Raw genomic sequence first — 26,559 nt, 5'->3', positions numbered from 1 at the left:
TAAGGGCTCAGATGTCTGAAGAGATGGCGCATTGAGAAGTCCTATATAGAGAGTAAGCCAAGGAAGGATCTATACGTAAGGGTTTGTAGGGCTTTCTTCTGCTCTCCACTTGCCTTGAGGGACTGTGTGACCAGCACTTTACAGGAAAGTCTTAAGTTCCTCAATGGGAAACGACTCCCCGCAAAATTCTTTGACATAGCTTGGCTGTCGCTCCATGGGAGGCTCTTTGTCAGGGGTAACCTGAAATATCTAAGTGTCTCAGATAGGAACTGTCCTCTGGGTTGTCAGCAGGAGGAGACTACGGAGCATTTCATATCTGACTGCAGGGCCGGGAGGAGGATATGGGAAGAAGTGTCCAGTAAGCTGAACATCCCATTACTGCAGAACCTGACGTATCCTGACATCATATATGCTGTACCATCCAGTAACAGGACTGTAGACAGAGAGACAATGTACATAATTATAACAATCATTAAATATTACCATTGGCACATGAGAACTAGAGTGTCCATACACAATGAGCCATTCCATCACAACACAGCAGTAAGACAGATCATGTCCGAGCTCCAGTGGGTAAAGTCATTAGAGATACGGAGGAACCAAAATAATGGGAAATTATGGAGGAATGTCTCTTTGGTTTAACACAGATGATGTCATGTTATTTTATTAAATTTTTTGTGTTTTTCCTTTTCCAGCAAATGTGGACTTTCTAAGTTTAATATTACTCTGTACATACTCTAGTTGAGTAGTCATTGTGTGTACAATGCTTGTTATTTTTGTTTTGCATTGTAAGAAATTATGTTAATTGTAATTTTGTTTGTTTGCACAATAAAAATTGCCTCCTATATACAAGAATATAACTACTATAATACTGCTCCTGTATACAAGAATATAACTACTATAATACTGCCCCTATATACAAGAATATATCTACTATAATACTGCTCCTATATACAAGATTATAACTACTATAATACTGCTCCTATATACAATAATATAACTACTATAATACTGCTCCTATATACAAGATTATAACTACTATAATACTGCTCCTATATACAAGAATATAACTACTATAATACTGCCTCCTATATACAAGAATATAACTACTATAATACTGCTCCTAAATACAAGAATATAACTACTATAATACTGCTCCTATATACAAGAATATAACTACTATAATACTGCTCCTATATACAAGAATATATCTACTATAATACTGCTCCTATATACAAGAATATAACTACTATAATACTGCTCCTATATGCAAGAATATAACTACTATAATACTGCTCCTATATACAAGAATATATCTACTATAATACTGCTCCTATATACAAGAATATAACTACTATAATACTGCTCCTATATACAAGAATATAACTACTATAATACTGCTCCTATATACAAGAATATAACTACTATAATACTGCTCCTATATACAAGAATATAACTACTATAATACTGCTCCTATATACAAGAATATAACTACTATAATACTGCTCCTATATACCAGAATATAACTACTATAATACTGCTCCTATATACAAGAATATAACTACTATAATACTGCTCCTGTATACAAGATTATAACTACTATAATACTGCTCCTGTATACAAGAATATAACTACTATAATACTGCTCCTATATACAAGAATATAACTACTATAATACTGCTCCTATATACAAGAATATAACTACTATAATACTGCTCCTATATACAAGAATATAACTACTATAATACTGCCTCCTATATACAAGAATATAACTACTATAATACTGCTCCTGTATACAAGAATATAACTACTATAATACTGCCTCCTATACACAAGAATATAACTGCTATAATACTGCTCCTATATACAAGAATATAATTACTATAATACTGCTCTTATATACAAGAATATAACTACTATAATACTGCCCCTATATACAAGAATATAGCTACTATAATACTGACCCAATATACAAGAATATAACTTCTATAATACTGCTTCTATATACAAGAATATAACTACTATAATACTGCTCCTATATACAAGAATATAACTACTATAATACTGCCGCTATATACAAGAATATAACTACTATAATACTGTCTCCTATATACAAGAATATAACTACTATAATACTGCTCCCTATATACAAGAATATAACTACTATAATACTGCTCCTATATACAAGAATATAACTACTATAATACTGCTCCTATATACAAGAATATAACTACTATAATACTGCCTCCTATATACAAGAATATAACTACTATAATACTGCTTCTATGTACAATAATATAACTACTATAATACTGCTCCTAAATACAAGAATATAACTACTATAATACTGCTCCTATATACAAGAATATAACTACTATAATACTGCTCCTATATACAAGAATATATCTACTATAATACTGCCCCCTATATACAAGAATATATCTACTATAATACTGCCCCTATATACAAGAATATAACTACTATAATACTGCCCTCTATGAACAGCAAAAAAAAGTACCATAATGTATGTGCAGGTTTCTTGTGGCATGAGTGTAAGGAGGTCTGGATCGAGGGGCTGCGGAGTTATTTCCTTGACTGGTGGAACTTTCTGGATATCGTGACTATCAGTATGTATCTGGCGTCGTTCTCTCTGAGGATCCTGGTGGCAGTGAAAGGTTATCTCACCTGTGACAACGACCCGGATTCAGATATTTGCTTCTATTACACTAAAGCAGGTGAGAGTCTGATAATATAAAGGCTTCCAGTGGGGCTTCTCCTTAGATTTGGACATCTGAAGAAGGATCTAGAATGGTTTATAAATACTGGAACTGTTTTGTAGGACGTCCAGATTGGAACACGGAGGACCCACAGTTCATTGCTGAGGTCCTGTTTGCTGTGACCAGTATGCTGAGCTTCACACGTCTGGCCTACATCCTTCCTGCTCATGAGACCCTTGGGACTCTACAGATATCTATAGGCAAGATGATCGATGACATGATACGGTGAGGAGCTCATCCCACACATGGTTCTGAAAGGCCAAGCATCACCAGGAGAGGTTTCCTTTAAATTAGGTCATCCATATGGTGTCCCAATATAGCTCTGTAGATAGAATTATGTCACTCTCTGAGTCCCAATCCTTATTATAGCGTAACGTTTCGGTCCAAATGAGGACCTTCCTCAGACCAGATTGCAGCGGAGGATAAATGTGAACACAGAAGAACAGCTCTCAGCCGTGTAGCTGGTATATGGAAATGCGACCATGGTCGCATTTCCATATACCAGCTACACGGCTGAGAGCCGTTCTTCTGTATTCACATTTATCCTCCGTAGCAATCCTGTCTGAGGAAGGTCCTCATTTGGAACGAAACGTTACCATTTTGGATTGCTTCATAAAATTCACATCGATGTGTTCACCGTAAACAGTGTACCAAGTCTTCATATCCGTCCCAATAAAGCTCGTCATCTGGAGAGGTCTCCTTTAAATTAGGTCATATATATGGTGCCCCCTCAAAGCCCCATCAGTGGGTGCAACTGCATTTTCTATATGATCTCCATATGAGCCATTCTGTTCTTTGAGTTCTTTATATCTCGGCATTTGTGGTTGGCTCTGGGCAAATATGGAAATAATTTAGGATGTAATTTCCCACTCCCATAGTCCATCATCATCATGACATGAACGGATTTACTACGAAGGGCCTCATATATAAAGGTAAATTCCACTGTTAGTCATCTCCTAATGATGTTCGATGGCCACACTAAATGGGCCCATGATGTTTGGTTTGGGCTGAGTATCATTTAGGGAATGTAGATGGTCCTGTAGACCCCAGTCATGTGAAGTGATAAGATGTCTGTTGCTATAGACAACAGAAGGATCTTGGCCACAACCTTCTTGATAAGTCTAACTACAGGCCCCATTTTCTCTACTTGACTTGACTAAGACATTGACTTTAGTCTAATCCAATGGTCCCCAACCAGTGGTTTCAGCTGTTGGGAAATTACAACTCCCAGACGTCCATGTTGGAGTTTTTGTCTTGTAACAGATGGAGAGAGACAGGTTGGAGAACACATTTGGTCATTGACTGCACAGTCACAACCTTGATGACTCCCTTGGGGGCCTTGAATTAATGGTCATACGGTATACAGTAAAACCTCTACAACAGACCACCTCTTTGAGAAGACGACCCCCTTTTCCAGATGGGATTTTCTGTGACAGATTTTCAGTTCCTCCGAATTCTCTGAGAAGACCACCCCCTTAGGAGACTGCTTTTTGTGCAATTTTGGGTGGTCATCTCAGAGGTTTCACTGTATGTGCTTATAATGCAGCTGATAATACTGCCACTACTAATAATACCACCATGTCTCTTGTGACCAGGTTCATGTTCATCCTGATGATCATCCTCACCGCCTTCCTCTGCGGCCTCAACAATATCTATGTTAACTACAGTAACGCAGACAAACTGGGGAAGTATGTATCCGCTCACCCTGTTATGATATCATGGTTAAATACTGTTTGAAATGCTCCTCAAGATAGAAAAGAGTACATCTAGCCATAGAGCTCAATGTCAGTCTGCAGCAGGGAAAGCTAGGGATTCTTGTGTCTTTGAAGTGATTCTTAAAGGGGTACTCCAAAGGATAGGGGATAAGATGTTAGATCGCCGCGGTCCCGCTGCTGGGGACCCCGGGGATCACCGCTGCGGCACCCCGCCATCATTACTGCACAGAGCGAGTTCGCTCTGTGCGTAATGACGGGCGATGCAGGGGCTGGAGCAGCGTGATGTCATGGCTCCACCCCTCATGACATCACGGCCCGTCCCCTTAATGCAAGTCTATGGCAGGGGGCGTGATGACCGCCACGCCCCCTCCCATAGACTTGTATTGACAGGGGTGGGCCGCGACGTCACAAGGGGCGGCGCCGTGACTTAATGATTCTCCGGCCCCTGTATTGTCCGTCATTACGTGCAGAGTGATCTTGCTCTGCGCAGTAATGATAGCGGGGTGCTGCAGCAGCGATCCCTGGGGGTCCCCAGCAGCGGGACCACAGCGATCTAACATCTTATCCCCTATCCTTTGGATAGGGGATAAGATGTCTAGGGGCGGAGTACCCCTTTAACCCCTTAAGGACGCAGGACGTAAATGTACGTCCTGGTGAGGTGGTACTTAACGCACCAGGACGTACATTTACGTCCTAAGCATAACCGCGGGCATCGGAGCAATGCCCGTGTCATGCGCGGCTGATCCCGGCTGCTGATCGCAGCCAGGGACCCGCCGGCAATGGCCGACGCCCGCGATCTCGCGGGCGTCCGCCATTAACCCCTCAGGTGCCGGGATCAATACAGATCCCGGCATCTGCGGCAGTTCGCGATTAAAATGAACGATCGGATCGCCCGCATCGCTGCTGCGGGGATCCGATCATTCATAACGCCGCACGGAGGTCCCCTCTCCTTCCTCCGTGCGGCTCCCGGCGTCTCCTGCTCTGGTCTGTGATCGAGCAGACCAGAGCAGAAGATGACCGATAATACTGATCTGTTCTATGTCCTATACATAGAACAGATCAGTATTAGCAATCATGGTATTGCTATGAATAGTCCCCTATGGGGACTATTCAAGTGTAAAAAAAAATGTAAAAAAAATGTAAAAGTAAAAGTAAAAAAAAAGTGAAAAATCCCCTCCCCCAATAAAAAAGTAAAACGTCCGTTTTTTCCTATTTTACCCCCAAAAAGCGTAAAAAACATTTTTTATAGACATATTTGGTATCGCCGCGTGCGTAAATGTCCGAACTATTAAAATAAAATGTTAATGATCCCGTACGGTGAACGGCGTGAACGAAAAAAAATTAAAAAAGTCCAAAATTCCTACTTTTTTAATACATTTTATTAGAAAAAAATTATAAAAAATGTATTAAAAGTTTTTTATATGCAAATGTGGTATCAAAAAAAAGTACAGATCATGTCGCAAAAAATGAGCCCCCATACCGCCGCTTATACGGAAAAATAAAAAAGTTATAGGTCATCAAAATAAAGGGATTATAAACATACTAATTTGGTTAAAAAGCTTGTGATTTTTTTTAAGCGCAACAATAATATAAAAGTATATAATAATGGGTATCATTTTCATCGTATTGACCCTCAGAATAAAGAACACATGTCATTTTTACCAGAAATTGTACGGCGTGAAAACAAAACCTTCCAAAATTAGCAAAATTGCGTTTTTCGTTTTAATTTCCCCACAAAAATAGTGTTTTTTGGTTGCGCCATACATTTTATGATATAATGAGTGATGTCATTACAAAGGACAACTGGTCGCGCAAAAAACAAGCCCTCATACTAGTCTGTGGATGGAAATATAAAAGAGTTATGATTTTTAGAAGGCGAGGAGGAAAAAATGAAAACGTAAAAATTAAATTGTCTGAGTCCTTAAGGCCAAAATGGGCTGAGTCCTTAAGGGGTTAAAGGGGTACTCCCGTGGAAAACTTTTCTTTTTTTTTTTTTAAATCAACTGGTGCCAGAAAGTTAAACAAATTTGTAAATTACCATAGAAACTCAAAGAAGGAGAGAGCACACCGGGTAGCAAACCAAATAAGTGGAAAATGCAAACATACGATACCGCGAGGTAACTGTTAGGAGCGTCCGGACTCACTTCAATATGTACTCAGCACCTGCGGGGGGCACACACTAGGTAAAGTATCAATATATGCAGAAACAAAGAGATAGTATGCACTCACCGCTGGTAAGCTGCTACGGGCTCCGAGTCCGGGATCACCACGGCATGTATGGAGACGATAAGGGGCGCTCAGAGGCTACGCCGGCTGTTTCGGACGTAGGAACGTCCTTCTTCCGGCCTCAATGTTCACGTCATCGCGCTACCTTATAAAGGTGTCTGCAGGAAATGTGAGTAACCATAGTTACATGTAAACTACGGGCCCAATGTAGGATCAAAAAGGTGATTAAAGCAAAAAAGGAACTCAAGCAAATAGGAACCCAGAAACCAAGGAGAACCATACAAAGCTGGCACCAATAGCTATTCAATAAGTGACATAATATAAAATAAAATCAAAGCTGCGATTTACTACGATAATAATAATTATAAAAAGAGGGACTAGTGGAATAAATAGAACAAAAAAAAGTAATGCAAAAAAAAAATATGTTAATGGATGCTAGTGGAAAAAATAAGAAGAAAGAAGAAGTGCTGGGAAAAACGTAACTATTAATTAGTTAAAAAGGGGGACATATCAAGTGGCTCATTCAGCCCAGCCGGGCCTTGAGCGCTACACTTGAGAATAAATCTTGCCTCACGTTGGAGGAGAATATTCTCTCTATCGCCACCTCGATCAGGGACTGGAATTCGTTCAATGCCACCGAACTTCAGCACTTCAATATTATTATTATGGACCTCACTGAGGTGTGCTGCTAGCCTGGGGGGACCTATCCCTATAGAGAGCGTATACCTGTGCTCACGGAATCTGGCACAAAGTTGTCTCTTTGTCTTGCCAATATAGAATCTTTGGCAGGGGCAGGCCATGAAATAGACAACAAATGTAGACTTGCATGTAACAAGCTGCTTGACGGTAATGGAAAAACCTCCTAGGTTGAGATGTTTTGCTTCAAATTTGCAAGACCCACAACGATGGTTGCCAGTGGGGGAGAAGTTAAATAACCAGTTATCCCTGGGTAACGGAGTATGGTGTTTAACTTTTTGAGCTATTGTTGTGTTCTTGCGGTATGTAATCAAAGGACGTTGTGCTGTGACCTGTCTAAGATCATCATCCGTAGACTGGATATTCCAATAGCGTCTAATAGTTGAATTTATGACCTCATTCATTTGAGTATTCTTAAATGAAAAAGTGAACCTTCGTTCATTGCTCTGTTCTTGTTTCCTCTTGTTTTTATTATACTGCAACAGATCCATCCTATTCATTTTTTCTACTTTATCATAAGCAGTCCGGATAGTTGCCAAAGGATACCCGCGGTCCAATAGCCGGCTCTGTAATTCATTTGCTTGAGCCGGCTTGTAAATAATATCCTGTTCGCTATTCAGCCTTTTAAGGTGCATAAATTGGCTCAGTGGGATAGCTCTCTTCGTGTGTCTAGGATGAGAGCTATTAAAGTGGAGAAGACTGTTGCGGGCTATTTCCTTTCTGTACCTCTCAGTTTGAGACCTTGGAGTGTATTTAGTATCTTCATATCAAGAAATTCCAAATGGCTCTGGCTGAACACGCATGTAAAACGCATGTTCATAGTGTTTGGATTCAAATAATCAACGAAGGTCTTGAAACTATCTTCTGACCCCTTTCAAAACAACAGTATGTCGTCGACATAGCGTTTGTAACCCTTTATATTCTGGATGAAGGTGTTTTTAGTAGAGAACACATAGTTGTACTCAAAAACCGCAAGAAAAATGTTTGCGAATGTACAGGAGATCGATGTCCCCATAGCGGTTCCTGTCCTTTGTCTATACCACTGGGTGCCGTATTGAAAAAAATGATTGTTATTGGCCTCAATTTCGGAATATGTGAACCCTTCGACATGACTCAGTTCGAGATAGACCTTTTTAAAGGTGCACGTAAAATACAACTGCATAAATTCTACAGTAAAAGGGGAACCCAAGTTCATACTGACTCAGTTGGAGAGGGAGAAAAGCCCTGTGTCATTGGTCCACTTGGATTTATTCCAGTTGGTGGCTTGAATAAAGAAGAGTGTATGCATATTAGGCTATTAGCTGATTTAGCTGATCCACCAGATGAAGTTATTGAGACTACCCCTGACGACTCTGAGAATCTAAGATTTACTAGCAGAAAACCGTCTACCTTTAACCCCCCCATACCGCCCGGATCACCTCTTGATATATTCATACAGTCAGTAACCCATGATATGAAAAGTTTGATCTATCCTACCCCACATAAAAATCTTACTTCAGAAGAACAGCGCATATTGAAATGGTTATCCATGCAGACCCATCCAACAGTTGTAAAGGCCGACAAAGGCGGTTCTATCATCATAATGCTGACATCCCAATATGACAAAGAAGCAAAACGTCAACTTTCTGATCAGACGACATACGAACATCTAACATCAGATCCTACTAAAAAAGTTATGGACATACTTCGTTCGTTCCTTCGTAGGGCAGTAGAGATGGGGGTTCTCAGCCACTCCACCGCAGAGCGATTAATACCCTCAGCGCCAAAAACCCCCAGATGGTATATATTACCGAAGATTCACAAGTCGCGGACCGATCCCCCAGGGCGACCTATTGTCGCTGGGATCGGTTCCGCGACCGAATACTTGTCAAAATACATTGAGTGGCTCTTGTGTCCCCTCCTCCCCTCCATTCCCTCCTACTTAAAAGATTTTAGTGACGTTCTTCGCTATCTACAGGATGTAGTTTGGTCAAATGAATACAGTCTTGCCAGTATAGACGTTGAGAGCCTGTACACTCGCATCCCTATTGGTGCGGGTGTACAGGCTGTCAGGTAATTTCTTGAACAAGCAGGTAAATCCCCTTTATTCATAAATTTCGTATGTGAGTAAATTTCCATCATCCTTAACAATAATTTTTTTCAATACGGCACCCAGTGGTATAGACAAAGGACAGGAACCGCTATGGGGACATCGATCTCCTGTACATTCGCAAACATTTTTTTTGCGGTTTTTGAGTACAACTATGTGTTCTCTACTAAAAACACCTTCATCCAGAATATAAAGGGTTACAAACGCTATGTCGACAACATACTGTTGTTTTGGGAGGGGTCAGAAGATAGTTTCAAGACCTTCGTTGATTATTTGAATGCAAACACTATGAACATGCGTTTTACATGCGTGTTCAGCCAGAGCCATTTGGAATTTCTTGATATGAAGATACTAAATACACTCCAAGGTCTCAAACTGAGGGGTACAGAAAGGAAATAGCCCGCAACAGTCTTCTCCACTTTAATAGCTCTCATCCTAGACACACGAAGAGAGCTATCCCACTGAGCCAATTTATGCACCTTAAAAGGCTGAATAGCGAACAGGAATCGTATAATTTACAAGCAAATGAATTACAGAGCCGGCTATTGGACCGCGGGTATCCTTTGGAAACTATCCGGACTGCTTATGATAAAGTAGAAAAAATGAATCGGATGGATCTGTTGCAGTATAATAAAAACAAGAGGAAACAAGAACAGAGCAATGAACGAAGGTTCACTTTTTCATTTAAGAATACTCAAATGAATGAGGTCCTAAATTCAACTATTAGACGCTATTGGAATATCCAGTCTATGGATGATGATCTTAGACAGGTCACAGCACAACGTCCTTTGATTACATACCGCAGGAACACAACAATAGCTCAAAAAGTTAAACACCATACTCCGTTACCCAGGGATAACTGGTTATCTAACTTCTCCCCCACTGGCAACCATCGTTTTGGGTCTTCTCAACCAAGGAGGTTTTACCATTACCGTCAAGCAGCTTATTACATGCAAGTCTACATTTGTTGTCTATTTCATGGCCTGCCCCTGCCAAAGATTCTATATTGGCAAGACAAAGAGACAACTTTGTGCCAGATTCCGTGAGCACAGGTATACGCTCTCTAAAGGGATAGGTCCCCCCAGGCTAGCAGCACACCTTAGTGAGGTCCATAATAATAATATTGAAGTGCTGAAGTTCGGTGGCATTGAACGAATTCCAGTCCCTGATCGAGGTGGCTATAGAGACAATATTCTCCTCTAACGTGAGGCAAGATTTATTCTCAAGTGTAGCGCTCAAGACCCGGCTGGGCTGAATGAGCCACTTGATATGTCCCCCTTTTTAACTAATTAATAGTTACGTTTTTCCCAGCACTTCTTCTTTCTTCTTATTTTTTCCTTTTTTCTACTAACATCCTTCAACATATTTTTTTTGCATTACTTTTTTTTGTTCTATTTATTCCACTAGTCCCTCTTTTTATAATTATTATTATCGTAGTGAATCGCAGCTTTGATTTAATTTTTTATTATGTCACTTATTGAATAGCTATTGGTGTCAGCTTTGTATGGTTCTCCTTGGTTTCTGGGTTCCTATTTGCTTGAGTTCCTTTTTTTGCTTTAATCACCTTTTTGATCCTACATTGGGCCCGTAGTTTACATGTAACTATGGTTACTCACGTTTTCTGCAGACACCTTTATAAGGTAGCGCGATGACGTGAACGTTGAGGCCGGAAGAAGGACGTTCCTACGTCCGAAACAGCCGGCGTAGCCTCTGAGCGCCCCTTATCGTCTCCATACATGCCGTGGTGATCCCGGACTCGGAGCCCGTAGCAGCTTACCAGCGGTGAGTGCATACTATCTTTGTTTCTGCAGATTTGTAAATGACTTCTATTAAAAAATCTTATTCCTTCCAGTACTTATTAGCGGCTGTATACTACAGAGGAAATGCTTTACTTTTTAGATTTCTCTGATGTCATGACCACAGTGCTCTCTGCTGACCTCTGCTGTCCATTTTAGGAACTGTCCAGAGCAGGAGAAAATCCCCATAGCAAACATATGCTGCTCTGGACAGTTCCTAAAATGGACAACAGAGGTCAGCAGAGAGCACTGTGGTCGTGACATCAGAGAAATCTAAAAAGTAAAGCATTTCCTCTGTAGTATATAGCCCCTTAAAAGTACTGGAAGGATTAAGATTTTTTAATAGATGTAATTTACAAATCTGTCTAACATTCTGGCACCAGTTGATTAAAATAAAAAGTTTTCCACGGGAGTACCCCTTTAAGAAGAATTAGGTACTTAGAATTAAAATGCTTGGACATAAGACGGCCATGATGGTCATTTTTATCAGATTGAGTATAAAGCCAATAAATAGACCAAAACTGAGCCTAAAGAACATGGCTTTATAGCGATACTCGAAAACCGGTGCCTTAGTTATAGATGGAAGTCCAGCGCGGTATAATCAAAGCAGATCATGTGGTTTATTATAACAAGCACGCAGTACACGGTAAATGCATGATGGTGACGCGTTTCGGCCGGTGCCACCGGCCGAAACGCGTCACCATCATGCATTTACCGGGTACTGCGTGCTTGTTATAATAAACCGCGCGATTGGCTTTGATTATACCGCGCTGGACTTCCATTTCTTTCTTACATCTTGCCTCCGGTGAGGTCCGCACCTGTCCAGGTCGCGGTTGGTCATCCTGGGTGAGCTGACTATCACTTTCTTCTCGTATACTTAGTTATACTCCGAGAAGATATTTACCATGATTGCTAATAATTATGTAACCTGAACACTGAGACTCACATGTTTACGTTGTGTCTTCGGCATCTTGCAGCTTTAATGAGACCTTCCAGTTTCTTTTCTGGACGATGTTTCAGATGGTGGAAAGGACGACTGTGGACATGAATCACTACGTGGTGGCAGAGTTTGTTGGCCGGGCCTTGTATGGTCTTTTTACTATTGTCATGGTCATTGTCCTTCTCAACATGCTCATTGCTATGATCACCAACTCATTCCAGAAGATCGAGGTGAGATCTTACATCAGTAGAGCTGTGATTGTCTCATCAGTGATATCATACAGGGGGCGGAGCTGTAATGACAGTTATTGATGAGCGGCAGGGGCCATGTTCGAATTTGCAATATTTCGCGAATATATTGACAATTATTTGTCCTATGTTCCCGAAATTCGCACATTTTTTTTTCATGCGAAAAATCGCATGGAAAATTCCCATAAAGATTCGCATGTGAAAAAAAACCCACAAAAAAATGAATATTCTTCATTATGGCACTAATATATATAGCTCAATATTCTAAATATTCGCAAAATCTCGAAGTGCTGATATTCGTGAAAAATAATTTGCATTACGAATATTTGTGCTCAACACTAATCACAATGGGGGAGATTTATCAAAACCTATGCAAAGGAAAAGTTGTCCAGTTGCCCATGGCAACCAATCATATTGCTTCTTTCATTTTTAACAAGGTCTCTACAAAATGAAAGAAGGGATCTGATTGGTTGCTATGGGCAACTTTTCCTTTGCACAAGTTTTGATAGATCTCCCCCAGTGTCATTATATTACTATTATATCAGTAATGTCATACTGTTGCATGTGGGCAGCAGGTAGTGGATCCTCTGGGCCTGTGAGGAAGGAGACTTGAGCCTTGCCGGGGAGCGGGGTCTAAGGTGCCAATGGTCTTCACTGGAGCCTGCCGCAAAGTGGCATGGTCTTGCTGCAGCAGGTGGCACCCAGGTCGCTACCCCTGGCACGACTCGTCCACACAGGTAGCTGGGGGGGTGACGTGGCGCTGGCAGGACGTAGCAAAAAGACAGCAGGACAGGGCAGAAACACAGGTACTGGATAGGACGGAACAGGAACAGATACACAGACTCTGGGAAACAGGACTACACTAAGTCTTAGACAACCAAAGATCTGACACCGGGAACAGGGAGGAGCAGATACTTATGGACAATGGACAGGTGCAAACACTTTAATTAATTGGGTACTGGCCCTTTAAGAAACAGAGCTCCGGCGCGCGCGCGCCCTAGGGGCTGGAGGCAGGCACACCAGAGCTGTGGGGATAGCAGGGAGCAGAGACACAAGAAGGTGAGTGATAGGCTGAGACTCGCATGCGGGCGCGTACCGCAATGCAAATCTCAGCCCCGTCGGCAGCGGGGACAGAGAGCGCTCATGGCCGGCGAGTCCAGCTGGAGCGCAACTGTAACACATACAAGGGGCGGGGCTGTGACAACCTCTCTCACATAATATAATACAGTCATAAGATGACCATTAGTGGAACATTTTATATCTCAGTGCTGTGTGTACATATACCATCTTCTCTGTGTGGAGCCAATAAATGACTTGATATATTTACAGGATGACGCTGATGTTGAATGGAAATTTGCTCGCTCCAAATTGTATCTTTCCTATTTCCGAGAAGGACTGACCCTACCGGTTCCATTTAATATCATCCCTACTCCTAAGTCGCTCTTCTACATATTCAGGTTAGGATTCCGGCTTACTTATCTGGCGTCCAGTTCGGTTAGTAGTGAAATCTTCTGGAACATTTAGTGTTTTTCTTCAAATGGAATTCTTTGGCTTCCCCAATTCCTTAGCGGTCCTGACACTTTCTCCCAGGGTGGTCTATGGGGTCAATGTATGGTGTGTAGTGATGCTTAGGACACCTGGGCGCTCATTGAGGTTCCATGTCCGGCTGGTCCTTTTACAGAATTTGTTGTTATTCTACCATACTTCATGAATACTGAAAACACTCTTGTGGGACATGACCTTCATATTTTCAGGGAATAATTAGTTTTCCTTGTATTTTTATTATAATTACAGAGGGATTTTCAGATTCCTATGCTGCTACAAACCCAAGAGGAAACCAGAATATCCTCCAATTGCTACCATCGTAAGTTTTCATTGGTCCTTCTCGCATCTTATTGTGCTTAACTATTAATTTTTTTTTCTTTACCTTTCAACTGAATGTTACATTGTTTATACATTGGTACAGTCCAACAGTGGCATCAATGGGGAGTATTTCAGCGAGAGTCGTAAATCGTACAGACTGCAGGTGATCAAAGCTTTGGTCCAGAGATACATTGATACGGCCAGAAGGGAGTTTGAAGAAGCCAAACGTAAAGGTAACAGAGAAAATACCAGCCAGTTGTTTTAGATCTTGTCTCATCATCAGTATTATAATAATTCCTTTCTATGTATACGGCAAACATATTCCCCAGCACTTCTCATCACTCAAATCGGTCACTGTCCCCATTGGGGCTAATAATCTAAATTCCAATATCACTATGTTTTTGGGAGTGTGGGAAGAAATCAGAGGACCCATAGAAAACCCACACAAATTGAAGACATACAAACTCCTTGTTTTGTGCCATTGATGTTGTCATTGGTGGATGACCTTAGGACCCTAGCACTGCAAGGGGTCTAAAGTTTTTTTTTTTGGCTTTGGTTGAATCAACACAGTAAGAAAAATAAAAGTTACACTCAATGGTACTTGGATTTCTAAATTCCCTCATCAGTGAGAAAGGAAAATAAGGACAACACCCCTTCTGTTCAGTATTCATTGTAGCACAGTGAGCATCCAACATATTTGAGTTTAAAGTTTATTTTTTTCCCCATTGTCCATGATAGGGAGGATCACCTTTGTATGTGTGAATACGAAGAATCAATGTGGCAATACTTGAAGACACTATGAAGAGAAATCCTAGTAGCTTTTCCACATACCTTGTCAATGGAAAGCCTGGAGGCCACCACTGATGTTGCTTTAAATGGATGTCAAAGATAGGGGGTCATTAAAGCAAATTGGGGTCATAAATAAAGTAACCTGTCAGAAAAGGCAATGTGATCATTCTCTTTAAGAGAGGAGACAGATCCTCAGGCTTGTATATGCCTCCATTGGACACAGATCCTGCCAGTGGCTTCTTAGTCCAATGGCTGCTGCCATGCTTGCCATTACAGTCCAGGCAAGGTATCTTGTAGTGGTCTTCAGTCCTGGTGAGGTGTCTGGTGTCTTTAAATGGAAATCCTAGGGTCCCCCAATTCTTTGGCTGTTTTGACAGTTTTTCCCAAGGTAGTCTATTTACCCTCAATGGATGGTGTGGAGTGATGGGACCCACTGAGGTCCCATATCTGGCTGGTAGTTCTAGAGACATCTTTTTCCCAGTTGTCTCACAGCTTCTGCAGATACCCGAGGAAGATCCTCTAACCCCATCAAAACTATTGCGGACTAATAGAGTTTTATTCTTGTTTTATCATTAAGCCTTGCCCCAAACAAAGTCAGATGTCTTGGTGGTGCGGTCAAGGTGGTGGAGGAAGTAATGGAATAAAATCTGCAAGATGTCTAGCAATCATGGCCAACCATATACAGTTCAGGATCCAGTAGGGGAAAGATATTTATTGCGTATGCCTAGTAACCTCCACATCATCCGGAATCTTAAACTCTAACTGTGATGCTTTCTTTCTGCAGATCTTGGGAACCGTATCACAGAGCTAAACAAGAACGTTATACGTCTGCAGTCAGAGGTGAAGACCCTGAGACGTTCCCTGGCAGATAATGGAGCGAACGTCACTCCAAAAGAAAATGAAAACGTGCTGAGCCGCTACATTATGAAAGTGAAGAACAGCTTCCAGCACTATGACCAGGAGTCAGTCGGTTCCGGGAAGGATTCTTCAGAAGTCACTGTTCATCAAGATAGTTTTAAGAACATTCTCCCGGAGGATGACTGCCCCCCATATCACGTTGTTCCCCTTGCTAATGACCTAGACCATGCTGTTGATAATTTAGAGGTTGGAGAGGACATGTAAGCAACTAGATAACTCATAGAATGTAATCAAGGAACTATGGTACCCAAAAATATGGCCACAACCAAAGATTACTAGAACGGGGATGAATGGGGGTCATCAGAGTGAACCCAACATCTGCTTGTAGCTTTGGTCTTCCCAGAGTTCTGGTGATTTCCAACTGAAACATGATTTGGTCATATTGGGAATCGGACTGTGAGCTCACACTGGGAACAGGTACTAAGAGTGTAATATCACTTAGCATTATAAGAGAAGCGGCTGATATTCGTAACAACTTATTACAGTACAGTAGTGTAATAAGAGGAGTGTCTGATATCAATCACATACAATGTAAATGTTTCTGGATGTAATATTAGTGGTGGGGTGTTATAAGCAGAGTAGCACTTTGTCACTCATCTGAAGAACACGTCATTCTCAACCCCGACTTCTATAGATTGTATTCACCTGCCCCACAGTTCGCTTTCTGTGGAATGGCTGCTCCCCTGATGACGAACTGATGTTTTAATAGCGCACAGGCAAGTAGGGCAACGACGATCAGCGGACTACAGACCTTATCACATAGGAAAAGTTTCCAATACAAAATATTATGTTATACACCATGTAACAAGGAAAAATAGCGGAGAGCACTATTGAATAATTACCACTAAAACAAAAAGGATATATATGCGGAGGTGGATGAGGGTCCAGCAGAATCAATGACACTTGTGGGGTGCACGCAATAAAGCTGCACTAACTAGAAATGGCAAGTGGAGAACAATAGCATGCACTCACCGCAGGGAATGCTTCTAGGCATCTGGAGGTCCGGGGTCCCGGGGGAGCATAGAGTAGGTACTGAAGCGCTCAGAGGCTACGGCGGTTGTTTCACGCGACTATGCACGCTTCTTCCGGCCTCTGAAGCAGGAAGAAGCGCGCATAGTCACTGAAACGACCGCTGTAGCCTCTGAGTGCTTCGGTACCTACTCTCTAGGCGTCCGGAGGTCCCGGGGGAGCATAGAGTAGGTACCGAAGCGCTCAGAGGCTACGCCGGTTGTTTCACACAACTATGCGCGCTTCTTCTGGTCTCTGAGGCCGGAAGAAGCGCGCATAGTCAGATGAAACGACCACCGTAGTCTCTCAGCGCTTCAGTACCTACTCTCTAGGCGTCCGGAGGTCCCGGGTGAGCATAGAGTAGGTACCGAAGCGCTCAGAGGCTACGTCGGTCGTTTCACACAACTATGCGTGCTTCTTCCGGCCTCTGAGGCCAGAAGAAGCACGCATAGTCGTGTGAAATGACTGCCGTAGCCTCTGAGCGCTTCAGTACCTACTCTCTAGGCGTCCGGGGGAGCATAGAGTAGGTACCAAAGCGCTCAGAGGCTACGCCGGTCGTTTCACGTGAGTATGCGCGCTCCTTCCGGCCTCAGAGGCCAGAAGAAGCACGCACAGTCATGTGAAATGACCGCCGTAGCCTTGGGGCGCTTCAGTACCTACTCTCTAGGCGTCCGGGGTCCCGGGGGAGCATAGAGTAGGTACCGAAACGCTCAGAGGCTACTCCGGTCGTTTCACCTCACCTCAGAGGCCGGAAGAAGCACGCATAGTCGCATGAAGCGACCACCGTAGCCTCTGAGTGCTTCGGTACCTACTCTCTAGGCGTCTGGAGGTCCGAGGTCCCGGGGGAGCATAGAATAGGTACCGAAGCACTCAGAGGCTACGCCGGTCGTTTCACGCGACTATGCGCGCTTCTTCCGGCCTCAGAGGCCAGAAGAAGCACGCACAGTCATGTGAAATGACCGCCGTAGCCTTGGGGCGCTTCAGTACCTACTCTCTAGGCGTCCGGGGTCCCGGGGGAGCATAGAGTAGGTACCGAAACGCTCAGAGGCTACTCCGGTCGTTTCACCTCACCTCAGAGGCCGGAAGAAGCACGCATAGTCGCATGAAGCGACCACCGTAGCCTCTGAGTGCTTCGGTACCTACTCTCTAGGCGTCTGGAGGTCCGAGGTCCCGGGGGAGCATAGAATAGGTACCGAAGCACTCAGAGGCTACGCCGGTCGTTTCACGCGACTATGCGCGCTTCTTCCGGCCTCTGAGGCCGGAAGAAGCGCGCATAGACGCGTGAAATGACCGGCGTAGCCTCTGAGCGCTTCGGTACCTACTCTATGCTCCCCCGGACCTCCGGATTCCTAGACACATTCCCTGCGGTGAGTGCATGCTATTGTTCTCCACTTGCCACAAAATATTATGTTACTGTAGTTTTAGGCCTTCTGGGTGGCTGTACACACAATCGTGTCCAGATATTATTGATTCCATCATGGCCACCTGGCTACAAAAAGCAGCGGAATATCAGCACCAATGTAGAATACTGTATAGGTAACCTGCACAAATCTTGTCTTGTCCTGTCTGATTGTACAACTAGAGGCGACCTCCTCCCCAATCCTGTGCAGGTTATGGCTGAAGTTCTGGAAGTAAAAAGCCAATAAACAGACTGGAAGTCTCTATACATATGTTGTGAAAAGCTAGCCTCTAATGGAAAATACACCACCATCAGAGAGTCTGGATGCGGCATTGCACTCCCCTCATTACACATGGTCAACTGAGCAGAGAAAATATTTATTTGGTGAACAAATGGGACACCTAATGGGAACTCCACTATCGGCTTCATATTCTGCTTGCTGCTGTCAGGGGAGCTGTCGCCTGGTGATATTATCTGCCAGAGAAGTACATATTACCATATGGAGCAGCGTTGTTGCCATCTCTTGCCCTTTAAAGGGGTACTCCGGTGAAGACCTTTTTTCTTTTAAATCAACTGGTGCCAGAAAGTTTAACATATTTGTAAATTACTTCTATTAAAAAATCTTAATCCTTCCAGTACTTATTAGCTGCTGAATGCTACAGAGGAAATTCCTTTCTTTTTGGAACACTGATGACATCATGAGCACAGTTCTCTCTGCTGACATCTCTGTCCATTTTAGTAACCATGCATAGCAGATGTAAGCTAAGGGCAGCATGGTGGCTCACTGGTTAGCACTGCTGCCTTGCAGTGCTGGGGACTAGGGTTCAAATCCCACAAAGGACAACAATAAATAAAGCGTTATTATTATTATAATGTCAGCAGAGAGCATTCCAAAAAGAAAATAATTTAATCTGTAGTATTCAGCAGCTAATAAGTACAGGAAGGATTAAGATTTTTTAATAGAAGTATTTTACAAATCTGTTTAACTTTCCGGAGCCAGTTGATTTAAAAGAAAAAAGGTTTTCACCGGAGTACCCCTTTAACCCCTTCAGGACCAAGCCCATTTTGGCCTTAAGGACCAGAGCGTTTTTTGCACATCTGACCACTGTCACTTTAAACATTAATAACTCTGGAATGCTTTTAGTTATCATTCTGATTCCGAGATAGTTTTTTCGTGACATATTCTACTTTAACATGGTGGTAAATTTTTGTGGTAACTTGCATCCTTTCCTTGTGAAAAATCCTAAAATTTTTCTAACTTTGAAGCTCTCTGCTTGTAAGGAAAATGTATATTACAAATAAAAAAAAATTTTATTCACATATACAATATGTCTACTTTATGTTTGCATCATAAAAGTGACGAGTTTTTACTTTTGGAAGACACCAGAGAGCTTCAAAGTTCAGCAGCAATTTTCCAATTTTTCACAAAATTTTCAAACTCACTATTTTTCAGGGACCAGTTCAGGTTTGAAGTGGATTTGAAGGGTCTTCATATTAGAAATACCCCACAAATGACCCCATTATAAATACTACACCCCCCAAAGTATTCAAAATGACATTCAGTCATCATTTTAACCCTTTAGGTGTTTCACAGGAATAGAAGCAAAGTGAAGGAGAAAATTCACAATCTTCATTTTTTACACTCGCATGTTCTTGTAGACCCAATTTTTGAATTTTTACAAGGGGTAAAAAGAGAAAATGTATACTTATATTTGTAGCCCAATTTCTCTCGAGTAAGCACATACCTCATATGTCTATGTAAATTGTTCGGCGGGCGCAGTAGAGGGCTCAGAAGGGAAGGAGCGACAAGGGGATTTTGGAGAGTACGTTTTTCTGAAATGGTTTTTGGGGGGCATGTTGCATTTAGGAAGCCCCTATGGTGCCAGAACAGCAAAAAACCCTCACATGACATACCATTTTGGAAACTAGACCCCTTGAGGAACATAACCAGGAATAAAGTGAGCCTTAATACCCCACAGGTGTTTCACGACTTTTGCATATGTAAAAAAAAATTTTTTTTTTCACTAAAATGTGTGTTTCCCCCCAAATTTCACATTTTTCCAAGGGTTTATAGCAGGAAATACCCCCCAATATTTGTAACCCCTTCTCTTCTGAGTATGGAGGTACCCCATAAGTTGACCTGAAGTGCACTATGGGCGAACTACAATGCTCAGAAGAGAAGGAGTCATATTTGGCTTTTTGAGAGCAAATTTTGCTCAGGGGGCATGTCGCATTTAGGAAGCCCCTATGGTGCCAGAACAGCAAAAAAAAAACACATGGCATACCATTTTGGAAACTAGACCCCTTGAGGAATGTAACAAGGAATAAAGTGAGCCTTAATACCCCACACGGGTTTCACGACTTTTGCATATGTAAAAAAAAAAAAAAAAAAATTCCACTAAAATGTGTTTCCCCCCAAATTTCACATTTTTGCAAGGGTTAATAGCAGGAAATACTCCCCAATATTTGTAACCCCTTCTCTTCTGAGTATGAAGGTACCCCATAAGTGGACCTGAAGTGCACTATGGGCGAACTACAATGCTCAGAAGAGAAGGAGTCATATTTGGCTTTTTGAGAGCAAATTTTGCTCGGGGGGCATATCGCATTTAGGAAGCCCCTATGGTGCCAGAACAGCAAAAAAAAAACACATGGCATACCATTTTGGAAACGAGACCCCTTGAGGAACGTAACAAGAGATACAGTGAGCATTTGCCCCCCACTGGTGTCTGACAGATCTTTGGAACAGTGGGCTGTACAAGTTTTCATTTTCACGGACCACTGTTCCAAAGATCCGTCAGACACCTGTGGGGGGTAAATTCTCACTGCACCCCTCATTACATTCCGTGAGGGGTGTCGTTTCCGAAATGGGGTCACATGTGGGGTTTTGTTTTTTTTGCGTTTGTCAAAACCGCTGTAACAATCAGCCACCCCTGTGCAAATCACCTCAAATGTACATGGCGCACTCTCCCTTCTGGGCCTTGTTGTGCGCCCCCAGAGCACTTTGCGCTCTCATATGGGGTATCTCTGTAGTCGGGAGAAATTGCGTTACAAATTTTGGGGGGGCTTTTTTCCCTTTTACCTCTTGTGAAAATGTAAAGTATAGGGCAACATCAGCATGTTAGTGTAAAAAATTTAATTTTTTTACACTAACATTCTGGTGTAGACCCCAACATTTCCTTTTCATGAAGGGTTAAAGAAGAAAAAGCCCCCCAAACCTTGTAACGCAATTTCTCCCGAGTACGGCGATACCCCATATGTCGCCCTAAACTGTTGCCTTGAAATATGACAGGGCTCCAAAGTGAGAGCGCTGTGCGCATTTGAGGCCTAAATTAGGGATTTGCATAGGGGTGGACATAGGGGTATTCTACGCCAGTGATTCCCAAACAGGGTGCCTCCAGCTGTTGCAAAACTCCCAGCATGCGTGGACAGTCAACGGCTGTCCGGCAATACTGGGAGTTGTTGTTTTTCAACAGCTGGAGGCTCTGCTTTGGAAACAGTGGTGTACCGGACGTTCTTATTGGGGGAGGGGGGCTGTGTAGGGGTATGTGTATATGTAGTGTTTTTAACTTTTTATTTTATTTTGTGTTAGTGTAGTGTTTTTAGGGTACAGTCACACGGGCGGGGGATTACAGCGAATTTCCCAGCGCAAAATTTGCTGCATCTCAAGATGCGAGAAACCCACTGTAAAAGCCTCGCCCATGTGAATGTACCCTGTACATTCACAGGGTGGTGGGGGGGGGGGGGGGGGGGGTGCACCAGCTGTTGCAAAACCACAACTCCCAGCATGCATGGTCTGTTAGTGCATGCTTGGAGTTATAGTTTTGCAACAGCTGGAGGCACACAGGTTAGCAAACACTGAGTTAGAAACAATGTTTCCCAACCAGTGTGTCTCCAGTTGTTGCAAAACTACAACTCCCAGCATGCCCAGACAGCTGAAGGGCATGCTGGGAGTTGTAGTTCGGCAACATCTGAAGGGCCAGATGTTGCTGAACTAAAACTCCCAGCATGCCTGGACAGCCAGTGCATACTGGGAGTTGTAGTTTTGCAACAGCTGGAAGAGCACAGATTGGAGACCATTATACAATGGTCTCCAAACGGGGGCCCTCCAGATGTTGCAAAACTACAACTCCCAGCATGCCCAGACAGCCAAAGGCTGTCTAGGCATGCTGGGAGTTGTAGTTTTCAGACTCCTAGAAGCAGCAGTGAAGATCTTCACTGCTGCCTCTGAGGACTACATACTTCTGAGGACTACATACCCGTCACTGCTCGTCCACGTGGCCGGTCCCGCGCTGCTCCTCGGTCCCGCCGCTGGATCAGGTAAGTCCGCCGGTCCCCACGTGTTCCCCCCGAATGCCGCAGGTCCCCGCGAGCCCCTGCAGCCTTCGTCCCCCGTTCTGCCCGACTTCCAGGGGCGGGCAGTGCGGGGGATCTGAACTTTCACCCCAGATCACTGTGATTGGTCCACAGGGACCAATCACAGTGATCGCTGACCAGGACCATCAATGGATGGTCCTGGGGGTGAAGCAGAAGTTGTCCCCTGCTGGAAACAGCGGGACTTCTGCCAGTTAACCCGTGCGATGCTGCGCATCGCCGGGTTAACTGAATGTCATTTATAAACGCCGGGATGCGCGAACGCACTGCACAACCCGGCGTTTATATATGACATTCTGCGGGAAGGGGTTAAATACCAGTCCCACCAGTGAGACATATCAGAACGAAGGTCAGATCTTGCTTTAGGCTCTTAAATGGGTACTCCCGTGGAAAACTTTTTAAAACAACTGGTGCCAGAAAGTTAAACAGATTTGTAAATTACTTTTTTTAACCCCTTCACGACGAGCGACGTACATGTACGGCGCTGCAAAGTGTCACTTGACGCGTGGCGACGTACATGTACGTCGCGGGGTTCCGGGAGCGCCGCGTCATCGGTAGCGGTGATCGGGCCGGGATGACTGCTGTTATCTAACAGCAGGCATCCCGGCACATCGCCGAGGGGGGTCCTGAGACCCCCCCCATGACCGCGATGGGCGCAATTCGCAGGTCAATTCAGACCTGCAATCTGCGCTATTCCGAGTCATACGGGTCACTGGTGACCCGGAAAATAAAAGAGTACGGGGGTGTCCGAGACACCCTCGATCCCCCTGAAGGGATAGGAGTTTGGTGGCATGGGTGCCACCCCTCCTATCCCTTCTATTGGTCGGCCGAGCGACCGACCGATAGCAGGCCGGGGGAGGGGGGGGGGGGGGTTACAGTTTGGTTCCCCCGCTTTGCCCACCTATCGGTGTCCGGGCAGGAAGGTCGGCGCCGAAGGTCCCTTACCTGGATCCCTGAGCGCGATCCTCCCCCACGTGCGGCGGCGGCGGCAGCAGCAATACTTCCGGGTCCTGCTAGGTGAGTTGTTGCCTAGCAACATCCGGAGGGCCACAGTTTACAGTGGTCTCTAAACCGTGGCCCTCCAGATGTTGCAAAACTACAACTCCCAGCATGCCCAGACAGCTGTTTGCTGTGTGGGCATGCTGGGACTTGTAGTTTTGCACTATATAGAGGGGTTCAGGTTGTAGATCACTAAGTGGTCTTAAACTGTAGCCCTCCAGATGTTGCAAAACTACAACTCTCAGCATGCCCAGACAGCAGTTTGCTGTCTGGGCATGCTGCGAGTTGTAGTTTTGCAACATCTGGAGGGCCACAGTTTTGAGACCACTGGACAGTGATTTACAACCTGAACCCCTCTAAATCTTGCAAAACTACAACTCCCAGCATTCAGGAACAGCATGAGGCTGTCTTGGCATGCTGGGAGTTGAACTTGCGTGCCTCCAGCTGTTGCATAACTACATCTCCCAGCATTCCCTTCCGCAATCAGTACATGCTAGGAGTTGTAGTTTTGCACCAGCTGGAGGCACACTGGTTGGAAAATACTGAGTTAGGTCATAGAACCTAACTCAAGGTTTTCCAACCAGTGTGCCTCCAGCTGTTGCAAAACTACAACTCCCAGCATGCATGGTCTGTCAGTGCATGCTGGGAGTTGTAGTTTTGACCCCCCTCCCATGTGAATGTACAGGCTACATTCACACTGGCGGCAGATTACAGTGAGTTCCCCGCTTCAAATTTGAGCTGCGGCAAATTTTCCGCCGCAGCTCAAACTCCTAGCGGGAGACTCAGTGTAATCCGCCGCCAGTGTGAATGTAACCTAAAAATACTACACTACACTAACATAAAATAAAGAGTAAAACACTACATATACACACGTACACTGCCCCCCCACCACCCCCCTCCCCAATAAAAATGAAAAACGTATTATTTCTAAGATGGAGCCTCCAGCTGTTGCAAAACAAAAACTCCCAGCATTTCTGGACATCAATTAACTGTCTAAGCATGCTGGGAGTTTTACAACAGCTGGAGGCACCCTGTTTGGGAATCATTGGCATAGAATACCCCTATGTCCACCCCTATGCAAGTCCCTAATTCAGGCCTCAAATGCGCATGGCGCTCTCACTTTGGAGTCCTGTCGTATTTCAAGGCAACAGTTTAGGGTCACATATGGGGTATCGCCGTACTCGGGAGTAATTGCCTAACAAATTTTGGGGGGCTTTTTCTCCTTTTACCCCTTATGAAAAGGAACAGTTGGGGTCTACACCAGCATGTTAGTGTAAAAAAAATAAAAAATTTTACACTAACATGCTGGTGTTGCCCTATACAAGAGGTAAAAGGGAAAACGCCCCCCAAAATTTGTAACACAATTTCTCCCGAGTACGGAGATACCCCATATGTGGGCGCAAAGTGCTCTGGGGGCGCACTACAAGGCCCCGAAAGCAGAGTGCACCATGTACATTTGAGGTGATTTGCACAGAGGTGGCTGATTGTTACAGCAGTTCTGACAAACGTAAAAAAAAAAAAAACACACCCACATGTGACCCCATTTTGGAAACTACACCCCTCACGGAATGTAATAAGGGGAGCAGTGAGAATTTACACCCCACTCCATGTAGTTTTTTTTTTGCTGTCCTGGCACCTTAGGGGCTTCCTAAATGCAACATGCCCCCGAGCAAAATTTGCTCTCAAAAAGCCAAATATGACTCCTTCTCTTCTGAGCATTGTAGTTCGTCCGCAGTGCACTTCAGGTCCACTTATGGGGTACCTCCATACTCAGAAGAGATGGGGTTACAAATTATGGGGGGTCTTTTCTGCTATTAACCCTTTAAAAAATGTGAAATTTGGGGGAAAACCAACATTTTAGTGGAACATTTATTTATTTATTTTTTTACATATTCAAAAGTCGTGAAACACCTGTGGGGTATTAAGGCTCACTTTATTCCTTGTTATGTTCCTCAAGGGGTCTAGTTTCCAAAATGGTATGCCTTGTGTTTTTTTTTTTTTTTTGCTGTTTTGGCACCATAGGGGCTTTCTAAATGCGACATGCCCCCCAAAAACCATGGATGAAAGTTACCACTAAAATTTACCACTATGTTAAAGTAGAATATGTCACGAAAAAACAATCTCTGAATCAGAATGATAACTAAACATTAATAACTCTGGAATGCTTTTAAAGTAACAGTGGTCAGATTTGCAAAAAAGGGCTTCGTCCTAGAGGTGAAAATGGGCTCCGTCCTTAAGGGGTTAAAAAAAAATCTTAATCCTTCCCATACTTATTAGCTGCTGAATACTAGAGAAATGGTTTTCTTTTTGGAACACAGAGCTCTCTGCTGACATCTCTGTCCATTTTAGGAACTATCCAGAGCAGCATATGTTTTCTATTGGGATTTTCTCCTACTCTGGACAGTTCTTAAAATGGACAGAGATGTCAGCAGAGAGCACTGTGGTCGTGATGTCAGCAGAGAGCACTGTGTTCCAAAAAGAAAATAATTTCCTCTGTAGTATTAGAGCAGCTAATAAGTGCTGGAAGGATTAAGATTTTTTAATAGAAGTAATTTACAAATCTGTTTAACTTTCTGGCACCAGTTGATTAAAAAAAAAAAAAGTTTTACACAGGAGTACCCCTTGACGTCAGCTCCACAGTGCAGAGCAGCAGTAACATGACAAGTGGGCTCTGCTCCATCTACAACATGTGACAGTATTTCCCAACCTGGGTGCCTCCAGCTGT

General features: G+C 43.5%; 1 protein-coding gene across 1 annotated transcript in view; it reads left to right on the top strand.

The window, feature by feature from the left end:
- LOC130358176 (short transient receptor potential channel 2-like) overlaps positions 1-16,987 on the top strand; it is a 67,957-nt gene extending 50,970 nt beyond the window's left edge. Inside the window, exons 6-13 of the mRNA XM_056561045.1 lie at positions 2,535-2,735; positions 2,840-3,002; positions 4,373-4,465; positions 12,277-12,469; positions 13,817-13,944; positions 14,282-14,351; positions 14,454-14,583; positions 15,924-16,987. Of these exons, the coding sequence (XP_056417020.1) occupies positions 2,535-2,735; positions 2,840-3,002; positions 4,373-4,465; positions 12,277-12,469; positions 13,817-13,944; positions 14,282-14,351; positions 14,454-14,583; positions 15,924-16,261 (1,316 nt within the window). The 3' untranslated portion in view covers positions 16,262-16,987. The remainder of the gene's footprint in view (positions 1-2,534; positions 2,736-2,839; positions 3,003-4,372; positions 4,466-12,276; positions 12,470-13,816; positions 13,945-14,281; positions 14,352-14,453; positions 14,584-15,923) is intronic.
- Positions 16,988-26,559: the final 9,572 nt, after the last annotated feature.

This window comes from Hyla sarda, chromosome 2 (genome assembly GCF_029499605.1).
Source record: "Hyla sarda isolate aHylSar1 chromosome 2, aHylSar1.hap1, whole genome shotgun sequence".
NCBI classification, from domain to species: Eukaryota; Metazoa; Chordata; class Amphibia; order Anura; family Hylidae; genus Hyla; species Hyla sarda.
Note: the sequence above shows the minus strand (reverse complement) of the source record. Positions and strands in the feature narration are given on the sequence as shown.